This window comes from Cibotium barometz, chromosome 49 (genome assembly GCF_041138505.1).
Source record: "Cibotium barometz isolate CiBa-2024 chromosome 49, ASM4113850v1, whole genome shotgun sequence".
Taxonomy (NCBI): Eukaryota; Viridiplantae; Streptophyta; class Polypodiopsida; order Cyatheales; family Cibotiaceae; genus Cibotium; species Cibotium barometz.
In genome coordinates, this window is record NC_141094.1 from 10,800,292 (window position 1) to 10,824,045 (window position 23,754).

Consider the following 23,754-nt stretch of genomic DNA (forward strand, 5'->3'; position numbering starts at 1 on the left):
TTTGGTGGTTTTGGAACTTCTTGAACTGTTTTGGTACTTTCTTTACTTGTTTTGGTATTTTTTATAACACTTGGTGTTGTGCTGGTGCCTTTCTTGGTACTTAATGGTGCTTCTTTATTTCATTTGGTACTCTATTGAACTATTTTTGTGCTGTTTTGGTTCTTTCAGGTTACTGAGTTTAGTCTAATAGGGCACCTTTGGTTGTCTTGGATAATTGGTTGCACCCATGACTGGTACTTTTGGTGCTTTGCTGTTCATTTGAAACTCTTTTGACCTATTATGATACTGCTTTGGTACTTTCTAGCTACAAGTTTTAGAGTCTTTAAGGTATTGCAGGTACATCTTGGGTTCAATGTTGGCACTAACTTTGGTACCTTTTGTGCTTCTTTGCTTCATGTGGTACTCTTTTGAAGTGTTTTGGTACTGAAGTTGAGCTTTTATTTAGTCTTATATGGTAGTGCTAAATATGTCTTGGGTGCTATCTAGGTATTATCTTTGGTATTTTTTGTTTTCTTTGATTCGTTTGGTACTTTTTGCACTATTTTGGTACTAGTTTGAAATTTCACTGTGACAAGTTTTTGGGTCTTTTGGGTATTTTTGGGAGTCTTGTGTGTTTTTGGTACTTAATTGTACCAAATTATTGTTGTTTACAATTGTTTTGGCATAATTTAAATGTTTACCTTTTGGTACTATTTTGATACTGATTTGTTAACCTTTTGGTACTGTTTTGGTTTGTCATTGGTTTGTCTTGGTACTGTTTTGTTACCTATTTTGGTACTATTTTGCTACTATTTGGTTTTGTTTTGGTACTGTTTTGTTTCCTATTTGGTGCTATTTTGCTACTATTTGCTACTATTTTGGTACTAATTTGCTACCTTTTTAGCACTGTCTAAAACCTATTTGGTACTATTTTAGTACTATTTGATACTATTCTGCTACTATTTGATATTATTTTGGTAGTTTTTGGTACTTCATGTACCAATTTTGTGTTGTTTAAAACTATTTTGATACAATCCAACCTTTTTTAGTACTGTTTTGGTAGTTTTTGGTACTTCATGTACCAATTTAGTGTTGTTTAAAACTATTTTGGTACAATCCGACCCTTTTTAGTACTGTTTTTATTCTGCTTGGGTTTGGCTTGGGAGTTGTTGAAACTTCATTGTACCCATTTAGTGCTGTTTAGAACTGTTATGGTACAATTTACCTGTTTTGGTACCTATTCTGGTTCAGTTTTTGTACTGCTTGTGTACTTCCTTGCTAATTGTTTGTTTTGGTGGATAAATGGATAGAGTATGTCTGTTTTACAGATGGAGTATGTGAAGCTCCACAATGAATGCTTGGAGACCCAAGACCATCAAGAATTTGTACATAAGTTGTGTGCTGATGTGAAGAGGGGGATGAAATATACATTGACTCCAAGGCCTCATGTCGTGGACCCTGCCAACACAATTCATGTGTTTGGTACTTGTGTTGCCTATGGGGAGGCTTTGGAGGCTTCTTACGTGGTTGGTACCTTCATGCTTCCCTGCAGGCATCAGTACCATCCATTGTGTTTTGCAGCTGTGTTGAGAACAAGAGATATGTGCGTGAAGGCACGTTGCAACACCGCAATCCCTTCGGAGGCAAAAGCCTGGGTGTCAGGGAGGTCATTATTGAAGAGTAAGTGGGGTGTTTGTGTTGGACACTGTATGTTTATATTGTTTGAACTGATGATCTAATCTTGTCTTTCATCTTTGTGCATATGTAGGTAGAGAATCTTTCGGTACAGACACCCATGACAACACCCCAATGGATAGGAAGGATCTCCCTGGTCACAGTAAGTCAGATGCCACTTACATGTTTAAAGAAGATCCTTACAAGTCAATGCAGAAAATACTGCAAGACCTTGATGCCAACACAAGGGAAGGGAAAGGGGCTGAGCCTGCTGTAGACTCAAGCATGGGGGAAGATCGACTAAAAGCGGAAGTGCACGAGAGAGACAAAGACGAAAAGGGACCAGAGGAGAAAGAACAGGGGGGAAGTGATTTGATTGAGGAGGTTGCTGAGCAAGAGACTGACCAAGGCGAGAAGAACAATGAAGAGATGCCGGCTGTTGAGGAGGTGACAGTTGAAGTTCTCTCAGAGGCAGAGGTTTTGGCTACGGCATCAACATCTGCAAAGGACAAGGCAGGTAGAAAGAGGAGGAAGAACGGAAAGACGGCAGCGAAAGCGACTCAAAGTGCACAGGAGGCTGCAGGTGCAGAGGAGCCCAAAGACACTGAGGAGGCCAAAGCAGGGTAGACTCACCACCCTAGTCTAATCACAACCATCTTTTTCTAGCATGGATACTCTTGACACCCCCAAGTCCATCAAGGTTTGAGCTCAAGGCCTTTTCCACATAAAGCAAACCACCTAGCCACTTGGTGTCAATGGTTGGAAGTGTAACTAGTCTATGGAGTGTTTGTGAAGATTGCTTGGTAGATTTTCCTCCGTACCAGTAGGCCCTTGCTTTCTTTTGCCTCTAAATGCTTGTGAATCGGGCCTTAAATCAAGTTTTGAAAATGCTTGAAGGAAAAATAGGTTGCAATTGGGAGAGCTCCACACGGACGTTTCGCTTACTAGTGTGTAGCAAGCAACCTTCCAATTGCCTTTTATTGAGATTCTATCCATGCAACAAAAGTGGATTCTTTCATGCTTAGAAACTTTAAAAGTATTTTCTTTCCATTGTGAACCAAGACTGCCATTGGAAATTGTGTCCTGCCTAACAAGACAGGACACAGTAGCATAACAAGACATATGTAGCCTATAATAACAAGACATATGTAGCCTATACTAGCCTCATGAGCTGCATTAGATTCATCGAGCATGGAGTGCAAGAAGCCACGAGGATGGCGTGGTGGGCGGAACAGATCCCTCCGTTGTTGTTTGTGATTGTGGATCTTCGAAATGATCAAAGGTAGAAGAAGACCTCGATACTGTTAATTTGAGCCGTTCGTAGGCCTCCAAAAAGGACGACTGGTCGTCGGATGAAGGGCTCTGAAGAGGCGGCGGAGGGATATCCGCCACGCCCTCCAGCATTTTGACGACGAAAGACATGGGCGGCCGGGCGGTGGGGTGTGGCTGGACACACCAGAGCCCGATCAAAACCATGCGCTCCAGGCTGGCGGCTGGCACGGCTGAGCGGAGGCGGTCGTCCAGCAGGGCAGCCATGCTGGAATTATGCTCGTACAGAAGGGTGCCGCTGCCACCCTGGACTGAAGCAGCAGGGGTCGGATTGGCTGCATTCAATGACATGGCGGGGATGGAGTTTGCTGCATTTGATGACGTGATTGCTATTCGGAAGGCCATCGTGGGCAGGTAGCCGTAGTCGGCATCGAGGGAGCGCCTGCCGCTGATGAGCTCCAGTAAGACGACACCGTAGCTGTAGACGTCCGACTTGGCTGTGATGGTCGCGTCCTGCAGCCACTCCGGCGCCAGGTAGCCTCTCGTTCCTTTGAGGCTGGTCATGGCGAAGCTCTGGTGGTCCCGCCCGACCAGCTTAGCAAGGCCAAAGTCCGCCAGTTTGGCGTTGAACTCCTCATCCAGCAGGATGTTCTCTGGCTTCGCATCGCAATGCACGATGCGCTCTGCGCACTCGTGATGCAAGTAGGCAAGCCCCTTTGCCGTATCCAGAGCTATCCTGCCCCTCTGCTCCCAATCCAGGTGCGCCTGGTCTCTTCCCGGATTAACGCCGAACAGCCACCTATCCAAGGACCCATTTGCCATATGCTCATACACTAGCATCCTGGATTCACCCTCGATGCAGAAGCCCTTGAGAGTCACCAGATTCATATGTGACACGCTGCCTATGGTGGCCACCTCCGCCCTGAATTGAGCCGAGCTTTGGCCATGGCCCTCTTCTAGCTTCTTCACAGCTAGCTTCACACCAGACGGCATCACACCTTCATATACCGCCCCAAACCCTCCAGAGCCGAGCTTTGTGGAGAATTCCTTGGTGGCCATCTCCAGCTCCTTGTAAGTGAACCTAGGAGGAAGCCTTGGAAGCGCCTGCAGAAAAATCTCTTCACTTGCAGCTTCTGATCTTCTTCTACCCCTTCTTAATTTGCACCAACAATTACACAACACCATGATTAAGCACAAGCTGGCACCAATGGCTGCACAGACAACTCCTATCACCTCGTGCGTTCTGGAAGAATGCCTCTCTCTCAGAACCTTGAGCAGCATCAACTGGCTGCTGTTCGCCCTTGTAGGCACAGTTTGCAGAACTGAGAAAAGAGAACAGGAACCGGTGGCCGGGTCATACAGCGCCGCCTTGCAACTGCAACTCTTCACACAAAAGGAACCGCAAACCTCAGATGAGTGAGCTGCAAGAGCAGAGAGCTGAGGTTGAAAGGAGACATTTACAGGAACAAAGGTGTAAAGGCTGGAATCGACCACGGCTGTGCAATTTGATGCATAAGAGGGCAAAGCTTTGAGAGGCTGGCAATCAGGGCCACTTTGTTGGAAACCTTGTGGGCAGCTGCACGCTCCCGTGGCCATGTCGCAAACACTAAAATCCCCACAATGTTCGGGATACTCGCAAGCACTTATGGAAGAGTTGTAAAAAATTTCCCATTGATGTTCAGTCCGGTAAAATGCTAGCAAGTTTGCTGAGGGAGGATCTATCAAAGCAACTCTCAAAGTGCGATTAGATGGTGGAACAAGAGTAGGAGCGATGGACCCAAGAACTGTTGCATGCTTATCATAGAACGTTAACCCATCCTCAACAGTCACATAGGCAACGGCCTCTGTATTAGCCGCTAGACTGTAGCTCCAGTACACAAACCTTGAAGTAGAATCATTACTGTTAGTGAAAAGAATCAAAGTGCTCTGGTTGTTGAGCTCCATACCATAGTTGCCTCGGACATTGAAGTCGGTGCTGCCGCCCGGAACAGAGGACTCACTGTAGAGAGTGGTGTTAGCTGTAAAATTCATTCCTGAGTAGAATTGAAACACTGGGCTCTGGTCGAAGCTTTGCCATACAGTGGCGCCTTGCTTGTTTTGCAAAACAAGGTTCCCAGAGTCTTGGAGGGTAAGGTTGTGGACACCCATTCGTGCTGTGTGGGTTTGCCAGGCCGTGTTGACGTTGCCATCGTATTGGAACAGTAAATCTCCGTCTGCAGACAAGTAGAGCCGACAAGTGGTTGCCGCAAGAGGCTGGGCGTTATTGGCGGCCCATAGCATGGTACCAGGGTTAATCTTAACGTTTCTTACACCAGCCATACAGTAAGAGCCGGGGGAATCCCGCCAGGTTTCAACATTGAGATTAAACATGCCATTGGGAGAGACAAGAACTAAGTGGTTGGAGTTGATCTCAGGAGGAAGGTAAGTGTCCAGAGGGATACTAGAGGGTACTGAGGACTCGGAATCATCACAGATAACTGCAGGCAGCATCGAGGAAAGGAGAAAATCTAACACAAGCCAGTGCCAAAATGGCGAAACCATGTTGGAGAAGCAAGAAGAGACTGATCCAACACCACACACACAGATATACCTGAGGCCGTAAACCATTAATCCAACCCCACACACACACATATATACTGTAGACTTGTCTAAATAAATAAAAACTAGCTTGACCTTCGAAAAAATCATCTATATTTATGCGTTTATGTGTAAAATGTTTTCCACGAGGAGAGGCCTTCTCGAGAACGTTTGAGGGCTTTGATGCACGTGGGTTTCACCGTTTCTCTAAAGTTTTCAAATTTGGAAGGTGGAATCATTCATCCGTTCACACGTCGTCAGTATTGAACCCAGAGCCGAATGTTCTATTGGCTAGAAGGTTTAGTTTTAAATACCTTATTTTTTACTTTTTTTTATATTTTCTTCAAAACTCATCTCTCTCTCTCTTTATATATATCTCTATTTTTATATTTATATTATCTTAAGGAAGGGTTTCACAAAGCTGCCACTTGTCAAGAATTTGGAGGTTCTAGAAGAGGAGGAGGAGGTTTCGGTAGAATTTGATTTTGAAAGCCTCAAAAGACGTGTGAAGCACGAGTTCCCAACTAGTATTATCTTAAGGAAGAGTTTCACAAAGTTGCCACGCATTTAGAGGTTGAGGAAGGGGAAGAAGAGGTTTGGGTAAATTTTGAATTTGGAGTCTCAAAAAACGTGCTAAACACGGGTTGCCCACTAATACAAAGAAAAGGCATTGTATCTTTTCTTTTAAAAATAATGCTAGTTTTATATGTAGGGAACAAGGGTTGCCCACTAATACAAAGGAAAGGTATTGTACCTTAAAAATAATGCGAGTTTTATATTACTACCAAAAACCTCCCTTGCCTTTCCGCAACTATTGTATTTTTCTCTTTTTTCCTTTATTCTTGAACACTTCTAAGCCCATTTATTATTCATAGCCTAAAAGTTCAAGAGTCAACAATCAAGTCTTGTCAAGAGAGATTTTTCATGTAATCAAGTCTTTGTAAGAAATATATTTTTAATGTAATGAAGTCTTTTTAAGATCAACAATCAAGTCTTATCAAGAGAGAGATTTTTCATGTAATCAAGTCTTTGTAAGGAATATATTTTTAATGTAATCAAGTCTTTTCAAGAGACACATTGAAATGGACTTTTGCAAGAAGGCTTGAAAACATAGACACTATCTATCTATCTATCTATCTATACAAGATAAAGGAAGAGTGCCTACCCCTGCACGTGGAGAAAGGAGAGGGAGAAGTTTTGAAAAGGAGAAAAGAGAAGAGAAGACAAGTGTTTGGGGGTTTCTTTCCCACACGCCTAGATGCATTGGGGCACACAGGTAGTTATTACCATCAAACCATTTACTCATTGAATGAGTTTCTTATATATATATATATATATATATATATACATAATACATTAGTAGAAACCAAATTGCCCACCCCTCCCCCCTCCTCCTCACACACACACACACACACAGACATACGTACATATCTTCTAATATTATATTATGTGCATGTGGAAGAGAGAGAATATACACACACACACATATATATATTATGTGTATGTATAAGAGAGAGAGTATACATACACACACACAAGTATATATATTATGTATGTATGTGTATCTATAGGTATGTAAGCATGTATATATAAATAGATTTATATGTATGTCGACGCACACACATGTATGTTCATGCACACACACACACACACAAGCACATGATATGTGCACACATGCATACAAACACACATACACACACTCGTACGCATGGACACACGTGCAACACATAGACATATGCACACAAGCACATAAATACACTCACATACACAAGTACATGTGCACACACATAGACATGCACACACATAGATGTACACACGAGTATATTCACAGAGAGGTAGAGAATTTCTATGTAGGAGATAGTTTGTGTGGCAAGAGATAGTGTGCGTTTGCATTAGTGTATATGCGGTGTGTACATGTGTGTGTGTGTGTGTGTGTGTATGTGTGTGTGTGTGTGAGAGAGAGAGAGAGAGAGAGAGAGTATATGCATGCATGTGCATATATCTGCATCTATATGTAGAATGTGCTTGAGAGAGAGTGAGATGGGGCAGACCTGGAGAGAGAGAGAGAGAGAGAGAGAGAGAGAGAGAGATGTAACGAGGGAGAGGGTGAAAAGAGAGAGAAAGAGATAGAGAATAAAAAGTAGCTTTTAATAAAATATAAACAGAAATATAAATCAAATAAAAAACATATATTTATATGTGTGTATACATGTGTGTGTGTTTTTATTTACATTTATACATACATACATACATACATACATACACACATGTATGTATATGTATATACATATATGTGTGTGTGTGTTTGGATGTGTGTATGATATATCTATCTATATATTTAAAAGTGACCACATCTTATCACCCATCTCCATACATTAAAATTTAATCAAAATTAATTAAATTATGTTGATGTTTGTATTAATATTTTTAAATACATGTATATATGTATAAGTATATGTGTCTATGTATGGTATATGTATCTAAAACATAATATTGTATATACTATATATTTACATATGTGTATGTGTGCGTGAGAGAGAGAGAGAGAGAGAGAGAGAGAGTGTGTGTGTGTATGTGTGTATGTGTGCATGCGCGTGTGTGTGTGAGTGAGTGAGAGAGAGAGAGAGAGAGAGAGAGCGCTTCTATGTGTGGGAGAGTATAAGAAGAAAGAGAGAGTGTGGGCATGTGTGTGTGTGACAGAGAGAGAGAGAGAGAGAGTGAACATTAGGAAAAAAGGGAGCTCAATTGGGGCCTTTTACGGTTTGGAAAAATAAGCTCTCAACCAATCAATAGAGGGCCAACGTAACGTTGAAAATTCACAAAAATAAGAGAAAATAGATAAAAGCAACAATACTTTATGTAGGTACAAGCGTGCTACATTAATGTGGAGATTGGTTTTTTATTCTCACAAGATCTTTGGACATGAAGATAGAATCTAGTCTAACATTTTCTCTAACAAGGGCCTTCTCGCTTCCACCTTCCTTTGAACTTTGAAATGTTGTGCTGTCTTTCCTTCGAAAGGTCTACCATTCTACACCACTGCCTCATTGTGCAGCAGCCTCTTCTTTTCCAAAACTGCTCCCTTGATCCTGTTTGGCTTAGAGTAAGATGTTTCTTGTCAATTGTCTGTCTGCCCGAACTTGTCTTGCGAGACTATCCAAATGATCTTTCGCAACACAGGCCTAATTGTATATATTTTGTATTGTGGTTTTGTTCTTTATGAGGTGTATGGATTTTTAAGATGAAGCTTTCTTTCTTTGCTTATTGACATTCTTGTGTTATTTTATTTCAGATTTATACCCTTCATCGTATGAGACATGGCAAAACATCGATTGTATTCTGGGATTTATGTATGGATCGATAGGCGAACAACAATACCAAGGTCGATGTGCAACAGAGCTAGCTCAATCGGGTATATTTTTTACTGATCATTTTTATCAGTTGTTGCTGGACAATGCTAACACACATGGTGTGTTAAGAAAACAGGACCTTCCGGCATGGAATTCAGTGGATTGGCCTCTCCCACATTTTAGTGTTACAGAGGCATATAGGGCCAAGCTTTTCAAAGAAGTACAAAAAGCTCTGAGGCCCAATATTGCCACAAGGATAATAAAAATTTCTTTATGCATGCCTCTCACAGTTTTTGTAGACTTGTTTAATACCTTTCCAGTGAAGGTTTCAAAAACAATGCTCACAGTTAAAGCAACAAGTTTGGCATACATGCCACAATTTTTGGATAAAGGTTGGGATAAGAAGACATGTAGTTCAGTGTTTTGTGAGGTTGTCCAACCTTCTATGCAACTGAAGTACATTGTTGCATCACAAAATTTTATTTTTTCTTTTTATTATAAGCGCAGTCGAATGCTAGGCACAAAACTAGTCCCAATGGATCAAGATGAAGATTCTTTTGGTGCAGAAAATAAACTTCTTGATATTGATGTTGTTGAGAATGGTGATGTGCTAGTCAATATCTCATTAAGACAATGTTGTTGTTGAGAATGGTGATGTGCTAGTCAATATCTCATTAAGACAATGTTGCTCCCTAGCTCAATTGCACAATGACATTCTATTTGAGACAGAAGGTTCTACTTCAAAGGACTTTTTATTTATCTACAACAATAAGTGTTGAAATATACAAGTGAATAGGGTGTGTGTGGGAACAAGCCCTTGGTTAGAGGCTGTAAAAGAAGATGAGTAAATGTGAAAGAACCTGTGATGAAAAGGTGAGAAGAATCTACTCGGAGAGAATAAAGGGTAGCATGAGAGAATTTAGGAGTGTGGAGATATTTTGGGAGATATTCAGGGAAAAGAGAAAAGGTGGAGAGAATCAGGCAAGAGGTGGAGATATTCTGGGAGTGAATCATGGAAAAATCAATGGGATTTGATGCTTGATGTAAACTCTATAAATTGAGGCATAGCCCTAATGAGAATTTGCTGGTTTTTGAGTATCCATGCCTACATTAATCTATTTGCTAATTATTCACTAATTACGTCTTAATCATTTGCTAATCACTTTGTTAATGATGTTGATTCTAGTGTTTGATCCACCATAGCTCATCATTATGCTCAAATTTCAACATGGTATCAGAGCCATGCCTAGAATCTATCAGAATTATGAGCCCATTAGTTAATTAATTAGGATTAGTAGATAATTAGCAAAAAAATCAAATTTTTAGTGAGTTTTTCAGTTTCCCCTTCACCCCTAGCCAGTGGAGGATCTCTAGCACCTTGCACAGTCAAAATTAGGTCTTGTGCTTCTAACACAAGCTAGCGAACATCTTTGGCTACAAGCCCATGCAAACGGCGCAGCAAACCGCGAAGAAACAAAGGAGAAATCACGAAATTCACTGGCGCCTATTTTTCTGAGTGATTTGTAGATCTTGTGCTCATCAAGTCAAATCCTTCTAATTCCTCTTAGCCCAAGGGGTAATCAAGCATGCTCTACAAGCTGGTGAAGACAGAATTGAGTTTCATCAAGTCCACAGTGAGATCCAAGCTCTTCATCAAATCTGCAGGTGACTTTGGTAAAACAGAGATTAAGCTTTCAATATTTGGTCAAATCTTGTGTTTCTTCGCTTAATCCTCTACTAGACTCATTGCTATTGATGCCTTTGAAAGCATTTGAGCTCATTTAAAGTGGAAGGCACCAGATTTGGACTCCCCGCATACTCTGTTTTTTGCACACAAACCAGAGCATTAATTTACTAATCAATGATTAATCAGTGCTAATCATTGTATTTTGGTGAAATTGAGGGTTCAAATTAACCATTAGGTATCTGATACAGATCCCTAAAGCTTCAGATTGCAAATCGGAGTTGGTTTGATACTCCAACCATCCTGTACAAATTGGTTACCCTTAATTTAGTGTAATTTCTAGTGATTTTATGCTGATAAAATTGTTGTAATCATCTATTAAACACCCGATTGAGTTGTAAAAGGGTAGATACTGCCCTTGAATCTTGAAATTGGATCAAGAGGTAAGACTCCCTTCACATCACCATGAGTTCAGCACAGGAAATAGCCAAATTTAATGGGGAACAGTTTTATACATGGCAGACAAAAACCAGTATTTGCTGATGAGGAAAAATCTGTGGGGATTAGTTGAAGGGAGAGATGAATGCCTAGAGAGAGGAGAAAATGAGTGGAAGAGTAGGAATGAAAAAGCATTGGGCTTTATTGCACTCAGTTTAAATGATGAAATCATTCATCACATCACAGGGATACAGTGGGCAAAAGATGCATGGGATGAACTCAATAAATTATTTGGTACACAAGCAAAAAATTCAAAGATAAATCTGTTAATGCAATTCTACAAATTGGACATGAAGGAAAGTGAACCTTTAATCACACACTTAAACAAATATAAAAGCATTAAGTAACAGCTGGCAGCTATTGGCAACAAAAAGGTAGAAGATGATGAAGCATTAGCTGTACTTCTGAAGAGTGTGGACAAAGGAGATTATGAAAACATTGTAGCAACACTAAAGAATGTACCTGAATTGAAGATACACGAGATAGAAGCAGCTCTACTAGAGAAAGAAAGTAGAGACAAAGAGAAGAAAGGGCTCGACTCAACAGCAGGAGAGGAAAAAGCATTCTTCACCCGAGGAGGATTCTCTCGAGGACGAGGATGAGGAAGAGGCAGAGTAGGAGGGAGGACCTTCACTTGCCACAAATGTGGAAAGCCAGGACACATGGCGAGAGACTACTACAGCAAACCCAGTGAAGAAGGAACGACATCGGCAAACTTCATGGAGGCTCTAAGGGAAGTGGAGTCGGATCATCTTTTCTGAGAGAGAGAGAGAGAGAGAGAGACCCCACAACCTAATGTAACCTGCCCAACAAAGTAAAACCACCTCTGAGCCACCGATGATGTAGGCCAAGTGGTAGATGTATGTGTGAGCACTTTAGTCAAGGTCGCGGGCACTTATAGTAGCCTTGGACACATAGAGAGAGAGAGTGTCAAGGACTATGGAGTTTAGGGACTTGAGGCACTGGTCGCGGGCTATCAAGTAAGAGCGAAACTTGGTATAGGGTCCAGGTGTGCTAGGATTATTCACTTGAGGGGAGGTGTTGAAATATACAAGTGAATAGGGTGTGTGTGGGAACAAGCCCTTGGTTAGAGGCTGTAAAAGAAGATGAGTAAATGTGAAAGAACCTGTGAAAAGGTGAGAAGAATCTACTAGGAGAGAATAAAGGGTAGCATGAGAGAATTTAGGAGTGTGGAGATATTCTAGGAGATATTCAGGGAAAAGAGAAGAGGTGGAGAGAATCAGGCAAGAGGTGGAGATATTCTGGGAGTGAATCATGGAGAAATCAATGGGATTTGATGCTTGATGTAAACTCTATAAATTGAGGCATAGCCCTAATGAGAATTTGCTGGTTTTTAAGTATCCATGCCTACATTAATCTATTTGCTAATTATTCACTAATTACGTCTTAATCATTTACTAATCACTTTGTTAATGATGTTGATTCTAGTGTTTGATCCACCATAGCTCATCATTATGCTCAAATTTCAACAATAAGAAGGTACACCATCTGACTTATCCTAGTCTCATTAAGCATTGCTATTAGTTTACTTTACCTTATTGATTCATATTGCTTTTTTGCAGGTGCTCAAAAGAAGAGAGAGTTCAATAAAATGCAAAGACATTGAAATTTTGAAAATTGAGATAACACAGACTCCATAAACAAAGGTATTATATTCAATAAAGTAAAATTTTATACAGAAGTGTTTAATTGCATATGTAGAACATATTCTTGACAACCATTTTCTATTTATCTACAGCCTGATCCAGAGGCTGCTCTACATGGTCCAAGCTCTCCGTATCATCTTTTTTTGGAGAATTTGTTTTCTACTGCTCCATCCTGTCATGTACAATCTCTTGGTGCTGCTCCATTGTATCCTATACTGCCCCTAGAGCATCTGTTTGCTACTGCTCCATCTTCTCAGAACAAGTCCTTGTTCCTGTGGCTTCTCCTCATCAGCACTAGGTCCTTGTTCCTGTGGCACCACATCAGCATCATCTGTGTCATCAAGGTGTATGACACCTTCTCGGACTTTAGAGCTCTCACCCAACTCGACAGTAGTAGCTGGTACAATAGGTTTGGGGGAGGCATACTTCAAAAACTTCCAAATTGTATCAGCTCTGAAACTATATACATAGTTCAAACTGAAGCTATCTTCTCTCATCTGCAATGGCATATGATGATTTAGAACACTTTGTACCAATATCAATTATTTTGAAGCTAAATGAAAATTATTTTTTCTTACAAGGTCTGGCTGTCCTATCTCAAAATAGCTTGAAAGTATATATTTGGCACTGATCAGCACTCTCCAGCGGCGGCAGCTACTTGAATCATCTTGTTGTGGTGTCTGTACAGTTGGAAAGATATGTTAGAAACTGTTAACATCTGAACACAAAATTATTCAATAGGTTCAAAGGCATAGCATGAAATAGACATCAGTAGAGGGAACAACTTTCTACCTCTAAATTTATTGGCTCTATTGAACCCAAAAGATTGACATTAGGAGGACAGTGATCCAATGTATCTAGAAGCCTTCTAATACAACTGCAATACATATAATTCAGTTAGTGTGCATTAAATCAAAATAATGAAGTTTAAAGTTAAAAATAGCACACACACCACTTACAATTTCAGCTCTCTGTGTGTGTTTTTAAGAGAGTTGAATATAAAGCATTGCTTTTGCGGGATGTCAATAGAAGCAAAGCTCCAATGGTCACTGCGTAAGGAAAAAAGCATTAAGAAATCAAAGGCTATAAGAGTTCTCAATCTTAAAGAAGAATCCCAAAAGAAGCAGTCACCCACATACCTGTTATGGTATGGAAGTAGCAAAACATCGATAACATCAAAATTGCAGTGTCTGAACCAATTGGAAATATCCATGGGAGTTTCCTTTGCATCTCTTAACTTGAAGGAAATGGCAGGATCAATAATATGAACTGTATGCTGTACAGCATGGTTAAGCCAGCTTCTCATCATGCTGCATTGGACCAAACAATAATTAGGGTAGGGTGTAAAGGAGGTACAAGAAGGATTGTTTTGCAAACAAATGTAAAATAAAAGACACTTACTAGAGCATTGCAAGAATGATAGTATCTGAGCAATACTCATTCTTATGAGCCAATGCTGCCAAGCATGGTTTTGTCAAGTCAAAATTATTCAGTGAAGTTTCATCCTCAATATGGACAACTATGTTAGGGCCCAGCTCCTGCAACCTTCTCTGTATCTGCAGCTCCCTCTGTACAGTCTCCACATCTATAATAGATTTAGATTCTTTTATTTGCTGCTTCAGTGACTCCTCATAAGCAGCTTTCCCTCTAGTGTTCTTTGAGTGGATTACTTCAACAACCTTAACCTCATCTACCTTCAACTTTCTTGTAGGTGGAATTAATAATATGTCTCTCATCTTGATGTCCTGCCATTCCACAGGATGGACCAGCTTGTCATACCTCCATCTCACTCTGGACAAAGTGTTGAAGTCTTTGGCCATCAGAGTTACCCTGTGAGCATGGGCTGCTACCAGCATTGCATCTTCAAAATATTTCTCCAAGTAATCCTCTGCCATTTCCTGTAAGGAAAGAATGGCAGTCCTGTTCCACCTGAAACCAAGGTGCCAACTATCACATATGTCTTTCACTATTCTCTGAAAAGGTGCCTTGGGGATTGCAAAGCCTATAGCTTTCTGTTGCTTCTTGATCTCCTTTAGCACACCTGGACCATGTTTCAATCTCTTGGCCTTTTGCTGGAGCAAGCTCATTGGCTTCCCCTTCTTGCCATGTGCAACTCTTCCCTTTGGAGGCACACTAAATTCCTTGATACCTGCCCCAGCTGCTGCTGTTGCAAGCCCTTGCCCCTTGCCAGCACTCCTTGCAGTTGACTTGGTTCTTGCCGTCACTCTGACAAGCTGCATACAAAGCAATGGAAAGAGATTACAGCCATGGAGAACATGGAATGACACAAAAAGGCAATGACAGGGGTGGATGAAGCAACATTTATAAATTTGCAACAAAACACGATTTCGACAGTTTGAAATTCCTAACAGCTCACTCTCGCATTTTCCTGCAAATACCTGAAGTAACATGCTGGTACATTCCTATAGTGATTTCTCTGTCTTTACAACTAAATACAATATGGATTGAGTTTATGCAAGGAGTGTACAGCCATGGATAACTTGGAAAGGCACAAAACCACAATGACAGGGGTGGATGAAGCAACAGTTTTATATTTGCAACAAAACGCGATTTCGGCTGTTTGAAATTCCTAAAGCCTTCTCCTCGCGTTTTCCTGCAAATTCATGAGGAAGCATGCTGGAACATGCCTTCAGTCATTTCACTGTGTTTGCAACTTGATGCAGGATGGATTGAGTCTATGGAAGGCAAGAAGAGTGCACAGACTGAAGGAAGAAACTATAAATAAAATTTTATCCTTAAGTGCAATTATCACACTTTAAGATCTGCAAACATTGCTAAATCTATAAAGATGATCAATCTCTCACTCAACCAGCCCAATTCAAAAGTCTTCCTGCTTGTGTGTTATACTATTAAACAAGAAGATAAGGATATAGAGAGTCTTACTGACCTGGAAGCTATCTGTGGGTGTGCTGTGCTGGTGATGAGTACCCTGTGCTAGGGATGAACTTGTGTTGCTAGTCAGGATGCTGATGGTGCAGAGTAGGGAGGTAGGGAGGCAAGAGAGCTGAGAGGGGAGGGCCAAGACAGGAGAGATTAAACAGGAGGGAAAAGATTAGTGCAAAATACAAACAAAGCAGCTACTAAATACCACACGTGTGGAATGGAGTCGTTTTTTCACACGTGTGGATGGGACCCAGATCTCTTGGAGTTTGAAACTTGGCACATGTGAATGGGACACTTTTTGCCTTTGAACTTGTGCCAATCATGATTTCATAATCAGTTTTTTAAATGAAAAATGGCTCAAAAATTATTATCTATAGTTGGAATGCCTAGAAATGAGATGTTATATTTAAAAAATCTATAACCACTCTTCCCTCCCCGTCTTTCATCCCTGCCAACACCCTCCCATCATCCTTTTCCTTCCCTCTCTGATCCCTTCCTACCCAACACACTCCATCCAGACTGCAACCTGCCTGAAGACTACTACCACTGTCTGATCTCCAGGTTATCTAGGCTGCAGCTTAAGTTTGGGAGAGAGTAGAAGATTCACCAGTGCAACTCCAACAGCATGGAAAGGGAAAAGAAAGGTCAGAGTTCTATATTCTTTTCAATGTTTTTTGATATATATTTCTTCCATCCATAGAATTCTTGATGTCCAGACATCTGGGCAATTCCCATCCACCACATCCCATATCCCAAATTTCCACTAAGCTCCAGCATTACTTGTCACATGTCCCAGTCCTACTGTCGAAGAATCTTACTGTCCAGGAATCTGGTACATCACCCTAGGATTTGATTGGAGATGGATATCAATAAAACCTAGAAGTTTGCAACAAAATGCGAGGAGAGTGCTTAACATTTTCCAAATGGCCCTATATCGCGTTTTCCTGCAAATTCTTATATTCCTTTTGGTTTTCATTTCTTCCTCATTGTTTTGCTTTCTTTGGCCCTGGGAAATTCTTCCTAGTATCATCTACTGTCCAGGAATCTGTGAGATGATCCTAGCATTTGATTGGAGATGGATATCAATAGAAATGGAAAATTTGCAACAAAATGCGAGGAGAGTACTTGACATTTTCCAAATGGCCCTACATCGCATTTTCTTGCAAATTCCTGTGTCCCTTTTGGTTTTCACTTCTTCCTCATTGTTTTTCTTTCTTTGGCCCTGGGGATTTCTTCCTTGATGATGAGAAAAGTTTTTGCTTTGGAATAGTTGATTCTGAGGCCCCTCCTTTCAAAAGGAAGCTGGACTTTTCTGCTGCTATACTTAGACCACAGCAATCACCAGGTGAGACATGTGTGCTCATGAAGGGAGTTGTTTGGTGATATCCTATACATTCCCTAATTGCATATGTCAGCATAAAGAATTCATGATATATAAATTTTGGTTCAGGCAAAAGGAAGAGACTGGAGCAGAAAGCTGAGTCTTCCCTCTCAAAACAAAAGGAACCAGAAGAGGACAAATCTCCAGATTTGCTCCTATTTGACTTTCTTCACAAATGCAAGGCTCAGAGGAACTTCCACATATACCACAATATTTTCAATAGGGAGTTCACTATGAGCTCTGTACTGGAGTATCACAGAGATTTTCTTTCAGACCATTGGGATACCTTCAAACAACTGAGAGAGGCAAGAAGAATTGTGGAAGGTGAAAAGGTTTTTGTGCATATAAATCATATTGTCTCCATTGACAGGCTGAGGTACCATGTGAATAGAAGATTTGACAGCCTACCTGAGGAATATAAATTCAACTGTAACTTGCACACCAGAAAGTGTAAAGTGCTTGAGGAAACCATGGCATTCCTTATGTACATTGTCTTCCGTCAGCACTCTCTAGAAGAGCAAGGGAAAGAGGCTAAAGAAGAAGACACATCTGAAGCAGAGGAAAAAGAGGATGTTCCTGTGGCAACAGAAATGGAAGAGCAGGGAGAAGATATCAACCTCTAGGATGAGGGGCTGCAAGTGGTTGCTCTTGACCTTGTTCAATTGAGGACTGAAACTCTTAGGGAAGCACAGCCAGTTGAAGATTTTGATGTTCAGAGCAGCAACTATGCAGTGCCCATGCTTCCAGGTGTCTTGATTGGTGGTAAAGATTATGTTTTCCTCCATGATATAGAGTGTATGTTCAATTTGAGGGAGGACTATGCCATTTCCATTATTGCCCAGGCTTCAAGGCTTGACAAGGAGGTTGGCATAGAGGATGACCATTCACTACTGGCTTTGGAAACAACTTTTGATCCTGCAGAGGCCCTTACTATTTGTTTCAAAGAGGCTGAAAAGTTCCAAGAGCTAGATGAAGCTGCCTTCCCAGCTCACATAGGAAGCTATGAATCTCTCAGCACTATACAAGGGAAAGCTTAAAGAAGAGGCTGGACTGGAGGGGAGAGGAATAAATCTTTGGAAAGATGAACTTCTTGATGAAAATGAGAAGGTATGATCTTGTTACTTCAAATCAAATACTTTATCTTGTGTTTAAATGTTTTGTAATTGTGTATTGTCTCACTCCAATCTTTTGATATGTGGCAGCTACAAATTGAGGATGACACATTCCTCCAGAGAACAAGTGGAAGCAGACCGGCTGGATTTGGCAAAATGTTAAGCCTAGCTCATTATATTCATGATCTAGGCAGTGCTAAGATCTTGATTTACCATAGGCAGTTGAGCAACAATGGAGAAGCCATTGTTTACTTCTTTAAATGTTTGTCTAGGGTTTTAGGTGGACATGATCATTCATGGCAAAAGGAAAAGATCATTTTGATAGAGAGGTTGTCTGCCATAGATATATCTGGGGATTATGTGAATAAGCAGGCCTCTAGGGCCTCTTACTTTTTGTCTTACACTTCTTATGCATTAGCATGTGGTATTAAGGAGCCCAAATGTCTAGAGGGCTATGGAAAACACAAGCTCATAAGGTTTCGAGAGCCACCCATGATTGCATCAGGCGACATAATCCAAGAAGAAGAACACGTGGAGATAGTTGAAGACAAGGATACCCCTCCCAGACAAGCAACAGAGGCAAGCATTGATAAACAGACAGTCGACATCAAGCTAACAAGGAAGAAAAAGAGTCCAATCAAGATCAAAAAGAGAGTTCCGATTGGCAGGCCCTAGGAGTAATAGGATTTAGTCATCAAATATAGCACAAACATTATGTTGAAGTTGAACTGATTTGTACAAAGTCTTTGATCCTCTACCTTTCCCTCGTAGAAGTCAAAGAAGTACGTCCAACGTCATGCCTTCATCCGCCATCTTAGTCTTCCTTTGCCGGCCCCTTGATATGTAAGACTATCCGCATCACGGAGTTGAGCTCCTTCTTGTTTTGCAAGATCCCCACCCACCACTTCGAATTAATATTTGAGAAAACCACACTTCAAGATATCATTCTGAATTGATATTCCCTCCTCGATGGTGGTGGTGGATTGACATGCAACTTGTCATCAGTTCCTTATCCGTACGGATGATCAGTACCCTTTTGCATTTGTCCCATCACCGTACGACACTTCAGTACTCTTCCCACACTCAGTAGCTTCTAAAAGCGTTTGACACTCAGTACCTTATTGGTAAGATCAATAGTGTGTCTAGCATAATTAAGTAGTATTGATTGAATTTTTAGTGTATAGCTCATGGATGTATTGATGCTTGTTAATATAGATCACATGTTTCACAAAAGAAGTACTTTTAATGGAGTCTCAAAACATATAGGCATAACACCAAGAGTCACTTATTCCACAAAATAAAAATCTATTGATTGAGTTTGAAAACATGTGGACATAACACCAATAAGTTACAAACTGCTATTCATGTTTACTTGTCCATTTATGGTTTCTAAATATCTTCGAATCCCTCCATTGTCTATGTCTCTCTGCTGCCATTGAATTGTCCAAAGTTTGTCTTCGTCTTTGCTTTTGGGCTAGAATAAAAGCAAGCTTGACTTTGGAGCTAGCAACTTTTCTTTTAGCATGCAGCCTCTGTAGTATGCCTCGGTAAAACCATTGGAAGACTTCCTTCAGACTATTTGCCTTTTGACTCCCTTTGTAGTGTTGTGTGTGTCTGAAAAATGCATTACGTGTGCCATGTAGTGAGACTTCTCCATGCCTTGGGTAGACCAAATTGCTGGGCATCCATACTTTTTGACAAAATAGGGAAGGTGGTTGTAGATGATATGCTGTTTTCACAGAGACATAAGAATGCATAGTAAGTTATAAAAAAAAAGAGGATTACACCTAAGTAAAAGAAGAAGACAGAACTTTACCATGTGAGTTATATTGCAGGCTATCCACGCGTCTTTCATTGACTTCCTAAAATGTTTAATTGCCTCTTCAAAGTTCTTGTAATCACTCTTTGTCCATGTTACATTGTCACAGAACATGAAGAGTTGATCAAGAGACCTCCACACCTCTGCCTTCACATTTTGTGCTTCCCCATCTGCCTCATGATCTTTCACGGCATTATGGACTTGCTTCCACAATCCATAATTAATCCTTAAAACTGTTCTACCTTGCCTTACTTGCTTACTACTGTGTTTGGGTCGAGACAAGAATCTTCTTGCCTTAACACCACCAATAGAGGGCTTGATTGGTACCTCCTTGCCATTGGTAGACTTTTTAAAATCCTTTGTGATATGAACATCACCTCCATGCAGACCTATATCAGATAACACTTTTTCCAATGCTTGAAGAGCATCCTTTCTATTTTTTTCGAGACGGAGTTTCCAAGCAAATCCAATATACAAAAATACCAATTTCTCAATAATTCGACATAGACCATGCAATGTGCATATGTGAACATTACATAGTGGAATGTCAAGAATGGCCTTGAAGTCAGGGTCAACTTTATCTCTATTAGGTGCTCTCTTCCACCATTTGGAATCCATTACTTGAGCTGATTCTTTGCAGTAAAGACAAGGAGACTTTGAGTTGCCTCCTTTACTAACGTTATACATGCACTTAAGTATTTTAAGATCCCCCGCCATGTGCCACTCTACTTGAAAATCACCTATTCCTGCAACATGGAGATTCTCTCCTTGCACTTGTCTTTTAATTATTCTTGGTATTTCCGTGTGGTGAAACACCCAATCTAGTGTTTCATGGTCTTCTGTCTTCACCTGTGATTATAGAAAACAAAATTCTTACTATAAAAGATTTGAAAACAATGACTAAAATCAAGTACGAAACAAAAAATGATCATACATGGAATGAGCCTAACCACCATATGTGTTTCTTCGACTGTACACTAAAATACTTTGAACTCGCTTCAGTCAATGATGTATCAAGTGCTCCATTCATCAATGTAATAATAATCCTTTCCATTTTCTTTTCCTTTACAACCTCACACTCATCCAGTTTGATAACAAATTTCAAAATGCCTTTGCACTCCTCAAATATTATTCCATAAAACTCGACCATTCTTCTTTGAAGTTGTTGTAGATCTACAAATATATTGTTCCAAGGGTCATACACAGTGGTTCCTTTACCACCATGAAATATTTCTTCAATATGGATATATTGCCCAATAAACTCATCTATACTTTCATTCAAATGACCTCTTATCCTCCACACGGTTGCTGGATTTGGCAGTAAAACTTGTTTAATCCTTTGATCTTTCAAAGTTGAGGATATCGCATGGAAAATCGAACTATATCCCTTCCTGCTAACTCCACTAACATCAAGAGCCTCTTGGATTGTAGTGCCATCAACTTGATTATTGGATATAAAGTCCTCTACAACATTGCGTTTGATTGTTTTGTATTTTTTTTCTTCAATCAAACCTTTTGCTACCACCACAAGAAAGCAATCCTTTCATTTGTTTAACAGGAAGAAGGTTGGGATCCATATTTTCTTTTGCAGGCTCCAATAGTTTCCTATAGTAACAACACAATATGCCTATATCATTCAACACCTCCATTCTTGTTTTGCGTTAATGGACAAAATAGATATAGTCATTTGAGAGCCTTTTTGAGTATATAAAATGAAAAATTTCAAACTAGCCTTGCTTCCTGAATTCTTCGCTTGCACCACCAATCCCAGCCTTCAAATTTGCAATGTTTTTAATCTTCTTGCTTCGTAGTCTGTCTCCAAGCACGGTTCTCTTCCTTCTTGCTCTTGTCAACTCTTTTTTACTCTTTGAATGCTCTTCAATTTCATTCTACAAACTGCTGCTCCAATTTTGCACGAATGGCTATCTCTTGCATCCTGGCCCCCTTTTCTTGTAGGTACATCATTTTATATGTTTCTGCAAATGCAGACTGCGCTGAAATATAACCAAGAAGTCCATTTTGTCCATCGCCCGCAAACCTCAGTAGTGTGGTTGGATTGACAAATGGAGGTGTAGAGTTTTTTACTAGACGTTTTGGATATATGCTTCCATCGCACCATAAGTCAATATGTTGAAGCCCTTCTCTTCTCATATTTTTCCGTTGTTGAGCATTCATCACCATATCCTTTCGTCTTTTTTGTGCTGGAGCATATTGTTCTTCTAAGTCGATGTGAAGATGGTGTAATCGCTTCTTTTGAGAATGTGACTCACTAGTATCGGCCATTTTTTGTGCTTCTAAGGTTACAAAGTTTGCTTGTCAATCTCATAGTCTTTTTGTAACATGAATCGTGGAAGTGTAGCGGTATCCATGTAAATATTTTGAAAAAGTGCAATCATCAAGTTCAGTGATGGATTCTTTATGAGAGGCCTGCACACGTCGTCAAAAGAGATACGGAATCTTCGGGAAACAAAAAAAAAACTAAGGAGATATTTAATGCAAAATCGTGTTAGTTAGACAAAAGATTATCTTATTCCTTTCTGAACTGACAGTTCTGTAGTCCTTACTGACAGTTTTGAGTCACGTTTCCGTATTTTACTATTTTTGAGGTCTTTTAGGAGAGAAATAAATCAAAAAATAGTGAATTTCTTACAGGCCCCCAAAATGAGCTCCCTTTTTCCCTGATGAGAGAGCGGGTTTGTATATGTGTGTTCATGTGAGAGAGAGAGAGAGAGTTTCAACATTTGAGAGTGTGTGTACGTGACAGAGAGAGGGAGAGGGTCATGTGCATGTGCATGTGTGTGTGTGTGTGTGAAAGAGAGAGAGAGAGAGAGAGAGAGAGAGAGAGAGAGAGAGAGAGAGAGAGAGAAAGAGAGCGAGTGTGTATATGTGTGTTCATGTGTGAGAGAGAGAGAGTTTCAACATTTGAGAGTGTGTGTACGTGATAGAGAGAGGAAGAGGGTCATGTGCATGTGCATGTGTGTGTGTGTGTGAAAGAGAGAGCGAGAGATAGATAGAGAGAGAGAGAGAGAGAGAGAGAGAGAGAGAGAGAGAGAGAGAGAGATGGTTGTAGAGAGGGAATAGTTCTTTTCTGGAACCTTGGTCGGCTGCAACAATGCATGGGTGCAATACTAGTTTTTATTAATCTCTAGTAGCCCAGACCCACCTTCCGATTGATTGCCCTGCTCCCTCTCTTACCTCTCCCGCTTAAAAAAAGGCTCAATTTTTTTTTCCATTAGAAAAAAAACCCTTTTAAAAAAAATTAATTCTACACTCTCTCTCTTTTTATATTCTAGTGGCTTGACCCATCCGGCAAGAGTATTGGTTCAGTTTTCTCTTTAATTCAATTACACTTTCTCATAAAAATAAAAATAAAAGAGTATAGGTTCTTTCTTTTAACTCTTACTCTTTGGTTAACTAACTCTCTCTCAAAGTAACTCTCTATATGTTTAGCGGTCGATGCCTTTAATTGGTTGGCAGATTTTCCTCCATAGCGATAGGCCCCTGCTTTCTTTTGCCTATGGATATGTTTGTGAAAGCTAGGGGCGGATGCCTTTAATTGGTGGGCAAATTTTCCGCGATAGGCTCTGGTTGAAGGAAACAGAGTTGGAAGAGGTCCACAGTGCACACGTTGGATAATGATGGTCAAACTTCGAAATGAACAGTTCGTGGGTCTCCGAAAAGGACGTTGTTGGATAAAGGCCTTTGAAGAGGCAGCATTTTGACGACGAAAGACACGGGCCGCCGGGCGGTGGGGTGGGATGACGGGTTGGACACACCAGAGCCCGATCAAAACCATGAGCTTCAGGCTGGCGGCCGCAATGCTGGAAATTGTGAAGGGTA

At 40.5% G+C, this 23,754-nt stretch overlaps 1 protein-coding gene across 1 annotated transcript; it reads right to left on the reverse strand.

Annotated features, from left to right (window-relative positions):
* Nucleotides 1–2,437: 2,437 nt before the first annotated feature.
* Nucleotides 2,438–5,575, reverse strand: LOC147610281 (G-type lectin S-receptor-like serine/threonine-protein kinase SD2-5). The gene has a single exon (XM_086786217.1). The coding sequence runs from the start codon at nucleotides 5,551–5,553 to the stop codon at nucleotides 2,836–2,838; it is 2,718 nt and encodes a 905-aa protein (XP_086642343.1). The 5' UTR covers nucleotides 5,554–5,575; the 3' UTR covers nucleotides 2,438–2,835.
* Nucleotides 5,576–23,754: the final 18,179 nt, after the last annotated feature.

Excerpts from the sequence above, each read along its gene's own strand:
- LOC147610281 (XM_086786217.1), bottom strand. The coding sequence starts at position 5,553 with ATGTGTGTGTGTGGGGTTGGATTAATGGTTTACGGCCTCAGGTATATC.